Source organism: Galeopterus variegatus, unplaced genomic scaffold, assembly GCF_000696425.1.
Source record: "Galeopterus variegatus unplaced genomic scaffold, G_variegatus-3.0.2 Scaffold9775, whole genome shotgun sequence".
NCBI lineage: Eukaryota > Metazoa > Chordata > Mammalia > Dermoptera > Cynocephalidae > Galeopterus > Galeopterus variegatus.
In genome coordinates this window covers 19,893-39,542 of record NW_007735886.1, presented here as the reverse complement: position 1 = coordinate 39,542, position 19,650 = coordinate 19,893, and the positions used below count along the sequence as shown (strand labels likewise).

The window sequence follows — 19,650 nt, the reverse complement described above, 5'->3', positions numbered from 1 at the left end:
GCCCTGCCAGGCTAATTCAGTTACCCACTCAAGGATGTCTTCAACACTGGAGGTGGCAGGTCAGGACCAGTCTTGGAGCAGCTCCCGTACGAAGGATGTGAAGCGGGCCTGCAAGAGTGAGAGGATAATCACCGGGGGAAAGTGATCTTCTTCTGCGGTTGGGGGAAGAGTTGAAGTCCTGGAGGTTTTCAGTTTTGTGGGTCCTAAAATGGACAAAGTGTAAGGAGATGTTGGGTTGGGTGTTGAGCAGAGGGACCACTCTGGCTTGGTGTTAACAGACTCTTTGGGTAAAGTCTCAGGTGGTAGTTTTACCAGGGATAAGTGATACCAAGGGGCCTTTCCTAGTACCTTTCCTGCCATGGGCGTAGTGAGAAGTACTGTACAAGGCCCTTCCCAACATTAATCACCAGGGGACGGATCGTCCTTCTGGAATTGGGGGAAGAGGAGAGGTCCTGTAAATTTTTAATTTTGTGGCTCCTAAAATGGATGAAGTGTAAAGAGATGTTGGGTTGTGGACTTAGCAGAGGGAGCCCTCTGGCTTGTTGTGAACAGATTCTTTGGGTAAAATATCATACCATGGGGCCGTTCCTAGTGCTTTTACTGCCTTGGGAGTGTTGAGAAGTATTGTATAAGGCCTTTTCCAATATGGTGAGAAGGGTTTTAGGATTCAGGTCTTAATATACACTTGCTGTCCCAGGCTCAGTTTAAATTCTGTGGGGCTGGTGGGGAAAGTATGAGGTAATAGAAGGTTGGCCTGTTCCTTAAGAAGACCCCTAAAGAGCAAAAGAGTAGGGAGCTACTGGTCTAAAGGCAATGAGCTGGAAGGGAGAGCTGAGAGAGTGAAGGGTCGACTGTACATAAGTCAAGGAGGCTGAGGGCAGTGGGCTTATGGGGGCAGCTTGCAATCGAGTGAGTGCTAGAGGGAGAAGTTGTGTCCAAGGGAGGTGAAGTTCCATGGACAGCTTGGTGAGGTGTGTTTCTATGATATGATTGGCTTTTTCTACTTTTCCTGATGACCGAGGCCAATATGGCATATGTAAGTCCCATTTGATATGTAATGCCGGTGCTGTGAGTTGTGTAATCTGGGAAATGAATGCAGGGCCATTATCAGACTGGAGGCTGGTGAGCAAGCCAAAATGAGGGATAATTTCTAAGGTGAGAGCCTGCGTTACTGCTGTAGCATCCTCTGAACTGCAGGGAAAGGCCTCAGCCCAACCTGAAAAGGTACCTACAAAGGTTAGAAGATAGTGCGTCCTTTTGTGGGGAGTTATGTGAATAAAGTCAATTTGTCAATCCTGGCCAGGAGTGTATCCACTGGCCTGGTGGTGGGGAGGAAGGACTGAACTTGAAGGCCACTTTGATTGGAGCAATGAGTACACAAAGGACAATTTTGAGTGATTTGTTTAAGTAACGTGGCCATGTGGGGAGTCATTTAAGGGCTGAAGAAGGCGTAGTAAGGGTTCATAGCCTATATGAATTGAATTATGGAAATCTAAAAGGATTTGCTCAGTTCGTGTGGTAGGGAGGATATAGTGACTGGAGAGAGTATACAAGTTGTCCTTCCTCTGTGCCCCCAAATGTTGGAGATGTTGTATTTCTTGTGGTGTATCTTGGAGTAAAGGTGTAGGAGCTATGAGAAGGACCTGAGAAGGAGTGGAAGAGTGGGGGCCTGGTGATTGAGCAGCCTGTTTTGCGGTTAGATTTGTCAGTTTGTTTCCCTGGGCTATGGGGTCATTGGAGGTTTGGTGTCCTCTGCAGTGTATAACCCCAGCCTCCTTTGGAAGTTGTGCAGCCTCACGAAGTATCTTGATAAGATGTCCATTTTTTATGGGCCATTCTTGATTGGTCATATACCCTCTCTCCTTCCATATGGTTGTGCAGGAGTGTAGGATGTGGTGAGCACACTTAGAGTCAGTGTATATATTGACTTTTTTGTTACTTGCCAGAGAGAGTATGGGTGAGGGCAATGAGTTCTGTCTGTTGGGAAGTGGTGTTAGTGGGGAGTGGGAGCAGCCTCAATAGTTTGTGTTAGATTTACTATGGCATAACCCACCCGTGGGGTGGTTGTGGAGGTGGCCCCCCCATCTATGAACAATGTATGTTGGGGCTGCATAATGGGATGCGGAGAGATGTGCGGAAAGGGATAGAGAAAGAGGTCTAAAGCCTCCATGCAATTGTGTTCTAAGGGTCATGAGTGTTTTGGGATGAGAGTGGCTGGATTTAAGGGAGGGTAAGGTTTAATGGAGAACTGGGAATTTTCAATGAAGGTAAAGTGGATAAGTTGTAGGCAGGAAGGGGAGAGAGTCAACATAGCCTCATGTCTGAGATGGCCTTGAAAATGATGGGGGGAAACAAATGACTGTTTGTTGTCCAAAAGTTAGTTTAGAGCTATCTTGTGCTAAAAGGGCAGCTGCCACCAAGGCCCATAAACAGGGAGCCCATCGTCCAGCTGTGGTGTCCAATTGTTTGGAAAGATATGCAACAGGGGAGAAGATATCTCCTGCCTCTTGTCCTAAAACCCTGACCATCAATCCTTGGGTTTCAGTAATGTATAGGATAAAAGGGTGAGATAGTTTTGGGAGGGATAGAGCTGGCCTGTGAGGAGAGTGGCTTTTAATCACTGGAAGAGAGAATGAATGGGCTCTGTGGGATCTAAGGGAATGTCAGGATCCCCTTTGGCTGCCTCATAAAGGGGTTTTGCCAGCACGACAAAGTTAGGAATCCATAGGCAGAGATACCCTGTAAGCCCCAAGAAAGAAAGGATTTCACCTTTTGTGGTAGGAGTAGGGAGTTCAGAAATTAAACTCTTGGGCCAGCCCAGTGGTGCACTGCTGCAGTGCGCCACTTGGGAGTGCGGCGGCGCTCCCGCCGAGGGTTCGGATGCCATATACAGACCGGTTCCCACTCACTGGCTGAGCGAGGTGCGGGTGTGACGATGAGGGTTGCAATCCCATTGCTGGTCCTGGTCTGGTACGGGCGCGACACTGAGGGTTGCGATCCATTGCCGGACACGAAAAAAGACAAAAAGGAAAAAAAAAAAAAGAAATTAAACTCTTGAAATCCATGATTATTTATCTGGTGTTAGGGTGAGGTGGACTCCCAAATAGGTGACTGTAAGAGAAGAAATTTGGGCCTTCCTGGGGGACACTCAATCTCCCCTGGAGGCCATGAAATTAAGGAGAGCAACAGTGTTGGCCTGTGAATCCTCATAGGATGGGCTACAAAGGAGGAGGTCATCCACGTATTGTATTAAAGTTCTAGAGGTTGGAGGAAGTTCAGGTAAGTCTTGAGCTAAGGTCTGGCTGAAGAAGTGGGGACTACCCTGAAACCCCTGAGGCAGTACTGTCCAGATGAGTTGTTGGGAACCATGTGTATCAGGGTCACTCCAAGTGAAGGCAAACAGGTTTTGACAGGATGGGTTTAAGGGGATAGAAAAAAAGGTACTTTGAGGTCAAGTACAGAGAAGAAATGTGTTGTTGGGATTTATGGATAGAAGAGTATAGGGGTTAGAAACAATTGGGGTTATGGGTAAAATGGCCACATTAAAGGCCCTGAGGTCTTGAACTAAATGGTATGAGCCCTTAGGCTTTATAACCAGAAGGGTGGGTATATTAAAAGCTGAGTAGGTAGGCTGTAAGAGATGAGAAGAAAGGAGTTTGTGTATGGTGGTATTTAAGCCTATTAGGTGTTTGTTAGTGATGGGGTATTGTGGGACATTAGGGAACAAAGAAGAGTTCTGCAATTTAACCAGTATAGGGGAATGGTGCATAGCAATGGAGGGAGAAGAAGTGTCCCATATTACAGGATTAACCTTGTCTGAGTGGAAGGGGAGGTTGGAAGCCTCAGGTGCCAGGTCTGGGGCAGCCTGTAACAGGAGTATTTTAGCTGGAGTTAAAGTGTTTAGGGTAAGGGTAGCTTTGAATTTGGGAAGGACAGGTCTCAGTAAGGGGGTTGGGCATTGAGGCATTATTAAAAATTTGTGTGTGATGTAGAGTGCAGGAAAGGGGTTGAGTGATCCACAGGTGTTATTCTGATCCCATGGCCCCTACTATTGTGATAGAGGATGGGTTGTTGGTCCTGCATATTCAGGAAGGGTAGAGTAAGTGGCCCCTGTATGGATGACAAAAGAGATTGGCTTACCTGCTATGAGGAGAGTTACTGTGGACTTAAACGTGGTGATCTCCTTGGGGGCCTCAGGCCCTGGGCATCTCAGTCATCCTCTTGGGCAAATCCAAGCAGTTCCAGTCAGGATGGCCATGAAGCGAAAGGATTGGTTGGGGACTGGGCCATTCCCTCTCTCATGAGTAGAACAGTCAACCCCCCAGTGACCTGGCTCTTTGCAGTGCAGACAAGGCCTGGGAGGGGGCCTGGGGTTAGGATAGGGCACTACTCAGTGGCCTGGTTGACCACATTTGATGCAGTTCCCAGGTGATGTGCCCGTAGAGGCAGCCAGCTCTGGAGTGTGTGATCTCTGGATAGCATTAGCCAGGAGCTAATATTTGGCCTGATCTCTTTTGTATCGATCCTTCTTCTCCTCCTCCTCTCTATTGTTCAAAACCTTGAAAGCTGCATTGAGGAGGTCTCATTGGTTAATAAAATGAGAGTGTAAGAAGGCCATACCTGCAGAGGAGTTTGGGTCTAAGCATGTTTATTTATGTAAAGCCTCGGAGAAGTGGGTTAGGAATTAGCTGGGATTTTTGGTGGATCGCTGTGTGATTTCTCTAAGCATGTCATAATTGACTGACTTGTGAATAGCCTTTTGGAGGCCATAAATCATGTGTGTGATCATATTACCCTGGAGATCCCAGTCATCATGGCAGGCCCCGTAGTCTCAATTTGGGTCCTTGTGAGGGATGGGAATGGCTCCCACAGGCCGCCTATTATTTTGGGCATGTACCTCGCCTGCCTGTTGGTGGGCCATTATCCAGACCAGCTCCCTATTCCACGGGACAAGGTGGAAGTTAGTTAGAATCATGAAAACATTATGCTGCCAGGTGAGATCATAAGACTGGGTGAGATATCTGAATTCCTGAAGATATGTGTCCAGGTTGGAATGGAAAAACCCCAGTCATTTTTTGATTTGGGAGAGATCAAAAAGAGAAAAGGGAATATGGAGCCAGACAATTCCCTTTGTCCCTGCCCCTTCATGGAGGGGGTATAAAGGAGCTGGAGCTGAGGTGGGGTTGTCACCTGATGAAGGGGAAGAAGGAGAGGGGTTGAGTGGCTGAGGACTAAGAGAGGGAAAAGGTGAAGGGGCTGGTGGAGGATCTGGAGCATAAGGAGGTGGTTGGGGAGCAGAGTTGTCTGATGGATCAAAAGATTGATCTGAGGGCCGGCACCATGGCACACTCGGGAGAGTGCAGCGCTGGGAGCGCAGCGCCCCTCCTGCCACGGGTTCGGATCCTATATAGGAATGGCCGGTATGCTCACTGGCTGAGCACTGGTCACAAAAAAGACAAAAAAAAAAAAAAAAAAAAGGATTGATCTGAGTCCAGAAGGGGAGGTTGGGCATGAGTTAGGAGAATTTGAGATGTAGAATAGTTTTGACAGAGAGAAGGATGAGATTGGATATAGAAGCAGGCTTGAACATGGGAATCTCTCTGGCTTTGCCATTTTGGTGACAAAAGTTGTCTAGGTCTCTGAGAGTATCCAATTTGAAAGTGCCATTTTCTGGCCACTGGGATCCATTGTTTCATTTGTATTTAGGCCAAACCTGATTACAGTAGAAAATGAGGCATTTGCCTTAATATCTCCCCGGAGGCCAGGAGGTTGGCCAGGAGACAGCCCCGAGGCATAAAGCATGGAGAAAATGAGATGTTTAGGTTTAATGTCTCCCTGGAGGCCAAGGGGTAGTAGAAAATGAGATGTTTCAGTTTAAATTGGCCAGGAGACAGCCCAAGGGTGTAGAGCGTGCAGGTTTGGATTGTGAGGATCCCATTTAGAGGGTGAGAAAGGAGGAGATCAGTCCCAGTAGAAGAAGGGGAACACCAAGGAGCATTGTCATTGGTGTGCACCTCTTTTTCCAGAGAGAAGCCACTGACCAGCTAGAGGAGCATCCTCCAATAGCTGGGGGGCATGAGAGGGGTTCCCTGTTCCAGGCGCCTGGTCTTCAGGAAGTTGCCTGGTCTTTGGGAAGTAGACAGTAGTTGTAGAAAGTAGTCAGGGGAACCTGTAGAAATAGGACAGACCCCCCTGACCCACCCTAAATTGAGGCCGATGGTGGGTGTGTTGGTCTGAAACAGCAAAAGGAGAGAGTCCCAGAGGTACCTGGTTCAGCCGGTCCAGGAAGGGAGGCTGGGGGGTCCAATCAACCCAAGAGAGGGGATTATCCAAAGGTCCCAGCCTGGACCCTCTGGGTTTCAGCACCAAGATGAATGTGAGCCAAAACACCGGGTACCAATCAAGCTTTATTAAAGGAAAAGAATCTGCCGGGCTGCACTCAAAATGGAGAGTAGCAACCGTAGTCAGGGTGGGAGTGCTTATATAGGTTTTACGGAAGGCTGATGTAATCAGGGAGAGGTTTGGTGCTGGTGTGGAGGAGTTTCTATTTCTCAGAAACCACGAGGTTTCTCATAAGGGAAAGGCTGGTGGCCATTTTGAGTGTGCGTAAAATGGGGCCCATCACATCCAAATTCCATCAGTAATAAATTGTGCACGTGCGCACACACACACACACATACACACACACACTAAACCAAAGACAAACACCTCACAGTCCTAACCACTTTGGTTTGCACAAAAATAATGTTGAAATTTGGAGCAGGAAAAATGTGCAAAACTATGTTTGGTAATGGCTAAAATAATTCTATTTTCTTTTCCATTTCTATTATTCAAATATGCTGAAGGAAGGTTTCATTTTTAGATAATAAAAGGTTGGTTTATTCTGAAGGCCCAAAAATATGATGAGAAATTGATGGGTTGATTCCATGAGACAGGACTGTCTGGTTGTAATTGGGAGCCTCAAAGGGAAACAGAGAAGTAGTTTTGGCCAAAGCTTTCTATGTGTTTATGAACCATGTGTTTATGAACTTTCTATCTGGTACAAATAGTTCATCACGGGTGAGGGACTCACCAACTGGAACTGCTGTTAGCATGTAGGGTTATTGAAGCCACCTGGGGAATAAACCAAATTCTTATCTCGACTTATTTGTCTTTGTTTTTATTTCATCCTGGTGATTTAAACTGGCCAAGCCAATCTTCGACATTCAACCAAAACACTAAAAATAATAATAAAAACCATCCCAGTTCGTCTGCTGCACCCCACCCCAGTCACCACGAAACAAAATCATTTCTTTGTTTTGCAAACTGTTGCATTGGACTGGTGCTCAAAAGTTGGAAGTTTCCACACAAAGTTTTAGAAATAGCAAATAGAGATCCAGCAGAAAAGCCAACAGGGCAGCCTTTCCCCACAGCTGCTCTCCACTGAGGCTGCCGTTCTCTGCTTACCTCCTGCTTATCGAAAGCACTTGACAAGGGTTGACATCTTGTAACAACAATTCACAGCAATATGGTCAGGCATGAGTAGCAGTTTGCCTTTGAAATTTGAATGCCATTTGTTTAGTCAGTCTATAGTTTGGAAAGTAACAGAAGAAGTAAACATCTTAAAAGACTGAGTTTAGATAGTGACACTGCTACCTGGTGAAGTGGGACATCCCACAGTGGCATTTTCCCTTCTTTATGGGAAGTTAGGGATCTCAGGTTTTTCAGCTGCAGAGAACAACTAAGGTACAATGGTTCTAATCACAGGCTGCTCATTCCTCATTCCTTTGCTTTTTTTTTTTTTCCTTCCTTTTTGTGTTTTTTTTACTGACCAGTAATAGGATCGCAACCCTCGGTGTCGTGCCTGCACCAGGGACTGGCAATGGGACGCAACCCTCAGTGTTGCGCCTGCACCGTGCTCAGCCAGTGAGCGGGAACCGGTCTCCACATGGGATCCAAACCCTCGGCGGGAGCATCGCCGCGCTTCCAAGCAGCACACTCTCCAGTGCACCACCGGGCTGGCCTGTTCCTTTACTTTTTAAAAAAATTAAGATATAATCCACATACCATAAAATTCACCCTTTTGGAATGTACACTTTAGTGGCTTTAAGTATATCACAAGATTGTGCAACCATGTCTACTATCTAAATCCAGAACATTTTCTTCACTCCAGAAAGAAACCTGCACTCTTTAGCAGACAAGCCCTGTTCCTCTCAACCCCCAATCCCTGCTGACCCCTAACCTATTTTCTGTCTCTATGGGTGTGCGTATTCCGGACGTATCATATATGTGGCATAATGTATATGTTCTTTTCTGTCTGGCTTCTTTTACTTAGCATTGCATTTTCCAAATTCAGCCATGTTGTAGCAGAACTTCATTCTTTTTATGGCTGAATAATATTCAATTGTATGGATATACCCATTGTTTGTTCTTTTAATAACTACTGATAACCACCCAAACTCCACCAGGTCCCGTATTAGGAAGTGTGTTGGGTGTAGGTAGTAGACATATGTAAACTTTCCCTCAAGGATATTGCAGTTGACAACTGGCGAAAAAATTTTTTTAAAGCATTTTTTTTTTTTCGTTAAATTTTTATTTTGTCAATATACAATGTATATGATTATTATGGCCGTTATTCTTTTGTAAGAATTGAATAATCCAGAGAAATACCAGTTTGAGAACTCGGAGGAAAAACAAAGCACGTAAGGAAAGCCTTTTGAGAAAGTCAGTACAATTAGTATTTCTGATTGTGGAAAGAATTTCTGTAAAAATGCCAGCTACCAATTTAGAGCCCATGGTGATGTATTTTTAGCTAACCTGCGTTGAGTAAGGCTTTGGGGAGATTTTTTTTTCTTTTTGAAGCCAGAGTAAGTTTGCAGTGTTAACAACAAACAATTTCTTTTTTTTTTTTTTATTATTTTTTTATTTTGTCAATATACAATGTAGTTGATTATTATGTCCCATCACCGAAACCTCCCTCCCTCCTCCCTCTCCCCCCACCCACCAAGGCATGTCCTTTCCATTTGAACAACAAACAATTTCTGCAAAAGTATAAAGTGGAGATGCTACTGGGGTGGCAGTCAAGGCGTTCAGTTTTCATCTAACCCCTCTTGGAATATTTTAAGATCGTCCATAATATACAGTCATCACCATTTTGTACGGTAACCCATTGCAGGAATTTGCATACATCAATCTTTTTAGAATTAAGAGGGATTTTGTTTGTAAATTAAAAAATTTAGATGTTTTGCTGCTTAGGACACTTCAGCACATTTATAAGTACATCCACATCTGAGTTTTGGCTGTCATCACCATTGTATTGCCTGGTGACAATTTTAGAATTCCTTCTAAATTCCCTGGTCAGTATGTCTCTGGGGCCACTTGCCTGTCAGTGGTGGGGGAAACTCAAATGTCATTCATATTTTCTTGCCAGGGGCTTTACCAACTTGCAGAAATGTTTGAAGTTTGCTTCCCTCCCTGCCTGTGGGCACAGGCTGTGTGGAGAAGCCAGGCAGCAGGATCCCTGGGACTGTGGAAGTTCTCACCTCTCCTCCCCTCCACTACCTACCTGACCCTTTGCTAAATAGAACTGGATTTGAATAAGTTAAATGTGTGTGTGATGCTACTTCCGGGCATAAAGTCAAGGTCAACCTCTTACTAGAACTCTTTTCCTTTTGACTAAACCTGATCATTGGTCCCTAAGCAGATACAGAGGAAACTTAGCCGTGGGTCGGCTTCTCGTATGTAAACTGCCCACATGAAGCTTGACTTGCTCATCGTGCCCTTAACATTCTGCTTCTTTAGGTTTCATTCCAAGACCAAGGGGCTCACACTGAGCCTTATTAAATATCTGGTGTGTTCTTTCACACTTAACTGGGCACTTGGTACAAGTTAACTGAATTTGATCTTAAATATTCATTGAGCATCTGCTATAGGGCCAGCACCATTTTAGCCAGGATGGGTGTGTCCTTGAGAAGTATAATGTATCAAACTCACAAATAAGTGAGGACAATACTTTTATTTTTAGAAATCTGTGACGTGTTAAAGGAACTGTGTTGGGTTTTGGAGTATTGGGGGAGTTTCTGGAGGGGGCGATGAGCAGGCTGGGTGTTGTGGGACAGAGACAATCTAAGGGAAGCACAGCTATGTGGAGACGTAGAGCAGGAAGTCTGCGTCTTGTTTGCGAATGGCCACAGTGTAGAAGGTTGTGGAGGGCTTGTGGGAAGCTGGAGAGGCAGGTTGGGACCACACGATGAAGGGATTTTACAGGTTCTGCTCAGGAGGGTGGACGCCACCCGGTGGCCAATGAAAGGCGAGTGAAAGTTTAAGAGACATTCCTGCTTGCTCGAAGGACCAGCCCAGTTCATGGCAATGAGATAAGTGATTTAATGCATCGCCTTCTGTGCACCATCTGAAGCCGCAGTTCACTTCTCGTGGCCCCTTCGGGTGTCCCCGACCCCCTGGGAAGGGAGCCTGGGGGTGGACCCTGGGTGGCACTGGGGGCACGACCTCCCACAGGGGTGAGTCGGGGTCTGAGGCCTTGCTGGGGTGGGCAGAGGCAGGCTTGAATGGCACACCGGGGACCTACACCCACACGGGAGGCCCGGTCCCCGCAGAGTAGGGAGCCTGGCAGGTAAGTGTGGGGCATCACCGTGTCTCTCCCACGACTCCTACGCCACTGTCCTCCCTTGTGGTCTGTGTTTCTCCTTTCACGGTTCAATTTTTCTCACCATCCCCATGTTTCCTACATGTGGTGTTGCTCCCACACCTGCTTGTTTCTCCCACAGTTCCATGTCTCTTCTGTATTCTGCTGTCCCACAACTCTTGCCCATTCCTAATTCCATTTCCCCCACACGACTGTGAGGGGTGAGTCAAAGAGTTCACAGAAAGGTTAGAATTATATTTTAACTCTGTTCTGCCAAAAGTTTTCTGAAGTGTGTTTGAATTTCTCTCACAATTTCCTCTTTACCTCAATTCCTTGACTTCCCCCACCAGTCTCCATTCGGGGGACGTCCACACAAATCCACATTTTCTTCTCCTTTGTTCTCTACCATTTCCAGCCCCCCCAATCCCATTTCACCTGCCATTCTTCATCCTCTACAGTTGCTTCCCTCCCTCAATTCCCTGCCTTTCCCACAATTCCTTTTCTTTCCCATAACACACTGCTTATCCCACAATTCCTCTCTTCCCAGTAACGTTTGTCCCTCTTTGTTCCTGTTCCTCCCAGAATCCTTTTTCCCACAATTCTTTCTGGCCAATAAGTCTCTTCTCTCCCACGGTTCCTTGTTTCTCCCACGATCCTTGCCTCTCCCATAAGTCTCTCTTCTCTCCCATACTACTTTGTTTTCCCAGAATCCTCCATCTCCCACAAATCCGTTTTGCCCTCAATTCTACATTTGTTACAATTTCCACTTTCTGACAATTCCGTTTTCCCGTACTATTCTCTTTTTCTCCTTCAGTATCAGTTTTCATCTGCTATTCTCTGTGCTCTCCCACATTCTGTGTCCCCTCTGATGGATTTGTCTAGCAGCACTCTTCTCCACAATCATGATTTAAGTCTCACTATTCCTGCCGCTCCCACAATTCCTGTTCTTTCCCATAACACTTTGTTTCTGCCACAATTCCTGTGATCCCAACCCTTCTGTCTCCCACCATTCCCTGTTTCTACCACAATCCTTGTCATTCTCACCATTTGATCCCTCCCATTAAGCTCGGCTCCTATCCACAATTCCTTGTTTCACCCACAATCCTTGACTATTCCATAAATCTTTCTTCTCTCTCATAATCCTTTGTACTCCCAAAATTGTGTTTCTCCCGCAATTCTGTTTTTTCCCCATTCCCTAGTTCTGTTACAATTTCCACTTTCTGACAATTCTGTTTTCCCATACTATTCTCTTTTTCTCTTCAAATATCAGTTTTCTTCAGCTATTCTCGGTGCTCTGCCACATTCGGTTTCTCCTCTAATGGCTTTCTGTAGGAACACTGTGTTCTCCAGAATCATGACTCACATCTCACAGTTCCCTGCTTCTACCGCAATTCCTGTTCTTTCCCTTAATACTTTATTTCTTCCACAATTCCAGTCACCCCAACCCTTCTGTCTCCCACCATTCCCTGTTTCTCCCACAATCCTTGTCATCCCCACCATTTGATCCCTCCCATAAAGCTCTGCTCCTACCCACAATTCCTTGTTTCACCCACAATCCTTGACTATTCCATGTCTTTCTTCTCTCCCATAATCCTTTGTTCTCCCAGTATTCTGTCTCTCCCATAATTCTGTTTTTTATACATTTCCATATTTCTGTTACAATTTCCACTTTCTGAAAATTGTTTTCCCTTACTTTTCTCTTTTTTTCCTCAGTAGTCTGTTTTCATCTATAAATCTGTTTTGTTTTGTGTTGCAAGACTCTGTCTTCCACCATCATTGTGTATCTCCTATTTCCCTCCCTCTCCCACATTTCCTGTTCATTCCCAAAAACCTTTGTTTCTCCCACAATTCTTTTCCAGCACCTTGTGTTTCTCACCATTCCTTGTTTCTCCCACAATTCTTCTCTTTCCCATACATCTGCTCTTTTCTATAATCCTTTATTATATCTCTGAATTGCCTTTCCCACAATGCCTTGTCTCCCAAAATTCTATATTTCTGTTACTAATCCATACAATTCTATATTTCTGTTACTATTCCATACAATTCTATATTTCTGTTACTATTTCTGTTCCATATTTCCATATTTCTGTTACTATTTCCTCTTTCTGACAATTCCAGTTTCCCCCACTATTCTCCTTTATTTAATTCTCTCACAAATCTGTTTCCATCTTTAATCCTCAGAGCTCTACTATATTCTGTCTCTGCTATAATTCCTTTGTGCTACAACTCTGTGTCTTCATCTCCCATAGTTTTGTCTCTACTACAATTTCCCTTCTCGCCCTTAATGCCTTGTTATTGTCTCCCTCAATTCCTGTTTTCTCCATAATGTTCTGTCTCTATCGTCATGACTTGCTTTTTCTGTTTTTCCTACAATTCCACTTTTAAAAATATATTTCTTTAAACATTTTTATTATTATTAAAGAATAAATATATTTATAGGGAGGGGAGAGGGGAGTGGATAAGGTGAGAGGAGAAAGGAGGAGGAGGGGTGTGTTTGAGGCCCGTGGCACCCCATTCATTCAAGCAGGGGAGCCCAGGGGGCTTCCAGTGGTGGCTTTTTCATTTCTGGGCAGGATGCGGATGCCGTGGGGCATGGCTGGGGCCCCAGCCTCCCCACCCACCCCTGATCAAGAGCCTGGGGTGCTACCAGTAGCTGCTGAGTGGTTGTTGCTGGGCTACATGGGAACATCCAGGGGACATGGCTGAGGCTCTTGGCCCCCCTACTGCCCTGGCTTGGGAGCCTGGGGTGCTTCCGGTGGTGGCTCAGTGGTCATTGTTGGGTGGGTGCAGATGTCAGTGGGACGTGGCTGAGGCCCTTGGCCTCCCCCTGCATGGGCTTGGGAACTCAGGGTGCCTCTGACAGCAGCCTGGTGGTCATTGCTGGGTTGTATGCAGTCACTGAGCTGGGGGCATGGCTGAGGCTCTTGGCCTTCCCCTAACCCTGGTTTGGGAGCCTGGGAGGCTTCCTCTCCTTCTAGGTTTTATAGGTGTTCTTTGGTGGTGTTAGGTCTTTCGTGGTTAATATGAAAACTTTGTCTCGGATCTAAGGGTTTTTTCTTTTCTCTTTCAGTTCTGTGTTGGATTATTCGCTGTTCTCAGCATTGGAACTGATTTGTTGTCTTTTGCTTATTTATATAATGGGGGAACTTCCTAAGGAAGCCAGCTCTTGAGCCCTGTGGTTGGGCTAAATTGCTGCTTTGCTGTTAATTCTCTGGGGAAGGCTTTTTGTGCAGCTCAGGTTTTAATTGTTGACGTTGTAAGCACTTCTGGGTCTTCTGAGGTCTGGTACACCTGGGATGTATGGAAACTCTGATCTGGTCCTGAGTCTTTTCAACTCCGGTCTGGGCCTGAGTCTTTCAGTGAACTACACCCCCTGCAGTTCTATATTCCAGACTAGTCTACAGTGAGTGGTCCTGTGCTGATTGGGGGGCAGATCAGCTGTCCATGCTGTGCCCCAGTGTTCCCCCAGTGGGCACGTGATATCCACTGCCCATACTCCAAACATTTCCTATGGGATGGGACATGCACTGGTTCCCTGTGGTGACTCACCAGCCTATGAGTGGCTACTTTTTTCAGTTGTCTGTGGCCCCTCACTCTTATGTGGGTCCACAGGAACCCCATTAGTGGTCTTTCTGGCCTGGGGGCCACCAAGGCCCTCTTGTCCCCTACAGCCTCCAAACAACTTCATATGAAGGGCACAGCTATGGCTTTTGCCAGATCTTGCTTCGTGTGCTCACCAGCCTTGAAATGGCCGGGTCTCCAAATGGTCAGAGTGGTCCTTTCTCTCATCATGGCTTCTCCTGCCTTCATGAACTCTGTAGATCTCTCTTGTTTCCCTGAGCTCTAGTGGCTCCAGATTGGCAGTCAATCCTTTTTACTAGTTGTAAATTGGTTGACTGTGGGAGAGGGTGATGCTGGGGACTGTCTGTTCCACCATCTTGACCACAAGTGTCTCCCACCATTTCTTGTTTCCCCTACAATACCTGTGTTTCCCACAGTTCCCATTTGTTCTGTCTCACAATGTCCAGTTTTTCCCACAATTCCATATTTCTGTCAGAATTCCTTCTTTCCCACAGTTTGCTGGGATTTTTCCACAATTACCCATTCTCCACTTTTTCTCATAAATCTTTTTTCCTATAATTCTTTGTTATCTCCTATAATTTTGTTACCTGACTATACCCTTCTCTGCCATAATTGCTTCTCTCCCACAATTTCCCTTCCTTCCCATAATTCTCCTTTCTCCCATATCTCAGTTTCTCTCATCATTCTTTCCCATCACACCTTGTATCTCCCACAGTTCTTTGTTTTTGCCTACAATCTAGTTTTCCCACAATTCTGTTCTCACCCACAATTCCTTGTTTTTCCCACAGTACCATGTTTCTCTCACAATTTCTTCTTTCCCACAATTCATTGCTTTCTCTCACAATTCACTCTTCCTTTCTCACAAATCTGTTTTCTTTTATAATTCTCTTCTCAACCACATTCTGTCTCCCCTACAATTTGGTTTCTCCTACATTTCTAATCTTTCTCCCATATCTCATTTTCTCTCACCCTTCTTTTCCACCACACCTTGTGTCTCCCACAGTTCTTTGTTTTTGCCTACAATCTATCTTTCCTGCAATTCTGTTCTCACCCACAATTCCTTGTTTTTCCCACAGTACCATGTCTCTCTCACAATTTCTTCTTTCCCACAATTCATTGCTTTCTCTCACAATTCACTCTTCCTTCTCTCTCACAAATCTGTTTTCTTTTATAATTCTCTTGTCAACCACATTCTGTCTCCCCTACAATTTGGTTTCTCCTACATTTCTAATTTCTCTACCATAATTCTCATCCAAAATTTGATTCTCTCCCCAAATTTCCTCCTCTTTACACAATTTCCCACCATTTCTATAACTCTACATTCCTGAACATAATCCTGTCTTTTTCACAGTTTTTTGTTCTCTCCCAAAATTTCTTGTTTCTCCCATAATTCCCTGCCTCTCCCACAATTCTTTTCCCCACACAACTATCCATTTTCAGCATAAATCTTTGTCTCTCCCCAAATTCCTTGTTATTCTCACATTACCTTGAGTGTCCCACAATTCCTTTTCCCTCCCACTAATCCTTTTCTCTTGTATCTCCTATCATCTTCCTGTAGGATCCTTACCCAGCACTGTTCATGTGCAGATTTTTTTTCAGTGGCCTATCCTTTAAGTAGTGCCCTGTGGCCCTGCCCTAGAGCTGAACATTATCCCACTCCTCCACACAATCAGCCCGTGTTAGGTGGAGTCTCTTGGGCTTGGGTTCTGGGAAATCAGCTTTCCCCTCACAGCATTCTGCTCTCACTTCATCTCTCCCTGAAAGTAACACCCACTAGCCCCATGAATTGTAGCTGCTAGCAGAGTGCAGAAGAAAACATACCCCAGGACCTTGGACTGTGTTGAGCTGGCCAGATCATATTTAACACCTTGAAGTGGAGTCACACCCAGGTGTCAGGTTTTCTGTGGCTCATGCTTGGTGTCCACTGGTTGAGGGTTCCACTTCTAGGCCTTCAGTATTTTCAAGGGATCCAAGAAAGGCAGATGAGGGAACAGGAGACATCCAATATACATTCAAATCTCATTTCTACATGGGGCTCCCCAAAACCTGCCTGGACTTGCATGGCTCATTCAAGGGGACCAGTAGGAAGGGGTTGGCCCTTGGGCACCATCATATCACTGGAGCCTGCATTTCCTGCAGGGATGTTCCTTAGATAGTCATAGACATTGCACCCAAAGGAAATTAGTCAACATTCCCCAACAGCCTTGTTGAATTATCTTCTCAGAGACTTGCTCACCCAGCATATGTACTTTGAGGAGACTTTTAGGAACAGGCCTGCTGGAAAGCACCCATCCAACTCCACACAGGCAGGGCTGGGCTTAGGCAGCCCTGCTCCAGCAGCGTTTGCTTCAAGAAACTTGCTATGCATAAACTTTCTTTTCCATGGAGCCCCAGGGGGAGGATGAAAGGACTGGGAGCGCTTCAAAGCCACAGGACCCAGAGCATGTCCCAAAGCGTGGAGTCATGAGGGAGTATCCTCAGCCCAGAGCTTGATCACAAGCCACCATGTGACACCCTAGTCCCAAGTCTTTGGGAAAAGAACCACAGAAATCGCACGAGTTCCCATGAGCACAGGATGTTCTCATGAACAGTGGGTGACCCTGCTAGAATCAAGTCTGTGAAGTGCCACCAGCCCCTCCAGCAAGAATGCTGCTCTGGAACTGGAAGAGTCTTTTAGAAGTCTTCCCAGGTGGTGCCTGGTCACCACTCCCACAAAAGGGTCTTCTCCTACCATCCTTGCGAGCAACCCAAACTCTCCTCAGGATCTGGCTGGAGGGCCCACAGCTGGGCCATCAGTCCTTCCACCTATTTCCTAATGCCCTTACTCTTTCTTCGAGGAGCTCATCACACTTGGTGTAACTTACTCACACCTATGTTCTCCTAGACTCATCTCAACCCCACCCTGGGAGGAAGGTCTCAGGTCTGTATCCCCCACAGGCCACAATGCCTATGTGTGTGTCAGGGGACACTCTAATGTCATACTTGCCTTCTTGGTAATATTGTCACCTGTTTCTGTAGCTCAGACTTTGCCAGTCTTTTCCAAATACACCTCTCCAATTGCCGCAATTTACCACCTCCTCTTTTCAATGTAACGCTAATGTTCTTTTGTTTTTTCCTTACGTGTCTTCTCAGACTCTACATGCATCTCTTGTAAAATCGCACTTGTTCCTACCCTTCCTTATACTCATTGGTTTTTGTCAGTGCCGCAGGGCACAGTGCTACCTCCAGTGGATGTCAGGGCACTTACCTGTGTGTATCCATTCGACTCACTTATTGAGCACCTTCTATGTGCCACGTGTGGTTTTAGGCATTAGTAATACTAGGACGATGAAGACAGACAAATTCCCTGCTCACTGAGACATTCTAGTGGCAGAGACAGAGAATAAAAAGCACAAGTAATAATATAACATTCGATCTAGATAGTGAGAAGTGCTATGGAGAAAAGCAAATCAGGGAGTGGGGTCAGGGAGTGGACTTAGTTAGGGTGTCCCGGAAGTCTCCCCAAGGTGAGCTGACATTGAACCTGAATGAAGAGCAGGCGGGAGCCATGAGGAAACCTGGAGAAGAGATCTACAGGCAGAAAAAGGGAAGAGCAAAGGTCCTGTGGCAGGACCAAGCTTACAGTGTGGAAAACAGGGAGGCCAGTGTGCCTGAGAGATGCACGAGGAGGCTGTCATTGCCAGCAGGGCCCAGAGATGGAGGGACTTGGAGCTCTTGTGAAGGGCAGTCATTTGTCCCGCCTGCATCGGTAAAAATGCCACCCTTCTTTGTGTCTTCCATCTGTGTATTCCCCATGCACAGCCTATAGGCTGGCAGAGAGCAGGCACTCCTGGATATTTGTGGACTGAGAGGATAATTCTGACATTTGTTGCAAAGGATCTCACAGGTTCTGAAGGAAGCTGTGTGGGAATGATTAAACAGACCTGCAGGATCACTCATTTGAGAAGAGAGATGTGCAATATTTTATTCCTCATGGTGTTGCACTCCTTTGGTAAGCCATCTCATGTTCTGGAGAAAGGACAGAGAAAAGGGCAAAACACATTAATAAGGAGACCCAAAGGAGAATCATGATGCAATCAGAATAAAGCCAGGTAGAATTAGCACCATGTGCTTATTTAAAATGGGCTGTTAGTTTGGTTCTGAGCTCCCTAGATGGGAAGTGAAGGAGAAAATGTGATCTGTTCCAAGATTCTTAATTGTCCACAAGAAAACATACCACATGTGCATGGAAGCACAGATTCTCTTGAAACCCAGGCATGAGAAAAAGTGTCCCCTCAGATGTTTCATGAAGTTGAAGCCGAATAACACTGAGTATATTTGAATATGTCCATTTAGGTATTACAGTCCCCATCCTGGGTCACTTTGTAATCATATCTAGGGGTCCCAGTTTATGACCAGAACCAAGAAGTTCAATTTGGGAGAGATTTAGCAGGAATGTATGTATGCAATTGGGCCTTGAAAGAGGGAAACGTTTTCCATGGGTTGAGGTAGGTGCTGCATAGGGGAGCTGCTTGCTAAAACCATGTGGCATGAACAAGACAATGGGGAGGGGGCTTAGTCATACAGAAGGTGCTGGTCCCTCCCTCTGGGCACCTCTTGGAACTGAGCGCAGGTAGGCAGGCAAGCTTGAGGGCACTGCTGCCTGAGTTTGCATCCCCTGCCAGAGCTGCACCTTTCCATTGCTCCTCCATCAGACAGTGCACGTCTCATGGCTCCAGAACCTCGTGGGTCAGTAGTTGTGGTTCCCTGCAGCAACCATCCACACACCACCCACTTATCAATTGCCCGATATGATTCTGGGGGATTTGTTTTATCCTTTGTAATGATGTCATACAATGTTGATGAAATGTATGCTATAGCTTTTCTTCTTTTTTTCACAGACAACACAGATGCTACAGCTATGTCCATTTTCAGAAATGGACAAAGACATAGGACACAGACACCATCACAATCTCTTCTCTTTTTCTCTCCAGGTTCTGATGCCAGCACCATTGAAATCCATACTACAAGTGGGTCCGGCAATGCAAATGATTTGGACTCTGCTCCCCAAACACATGGAGATCTATGAAGGGGACTTGACAGGCGATCAGCCCCCACATTCCTCAGACTCTGCACTTTTCATTGTTTAGAATTGTGTTCTCACCTTCCCATCCCCGTGCTGCCGAGCTGTCGCATCCCCCAGACCTCACTGTCATCATGTGAGAGCTTCTTCCCGAGGCTCCTCTCGATGATAGGAGCAGCGGTCCATGCGTGTGCACCTGCGAATGCAGGAGCGTCCCTTCTAGACCACTCAGTTGCTTCTCTAGACTCTTAGTTGTTGTTAGGGTTTCTCTGAGGCTGGTCGTAATGTACGTGCAAGATCCGAGTCCTCGGGAAAGAAGTTAAATAATAAAGTAATTGAGGCTGAACTCCCAGCCAGACTTGAATTCTGTCTGAACAACACATCT

At 45.9% G+C, this 19,650-nt stretch overlaps 1 protein-coding gene across 1 annotated transcript in view; it reads left to right on the top strand.

Annotated features, from left to right (window-relative positions):
- GPR143 (G protein-coupled receptor 143) overlaps positions 1–19,449 on the top strand; it is a gene marked incomplete at its 5' end in the record, with an annotated part of 46,941 nt that extends 27,492 nt beyond the window's left edge. The window contains 1 exon segment of the mRNA XM_008593871.1: positions 19,177–19,449. Within this exon segment, the coding sequence (XP_008592093.1) occupies positions 19,177–19,271 (95 nt within the window).
- Between the last annotated feature and the right edge of the window lie 201 nt (positions 19,450–19,650).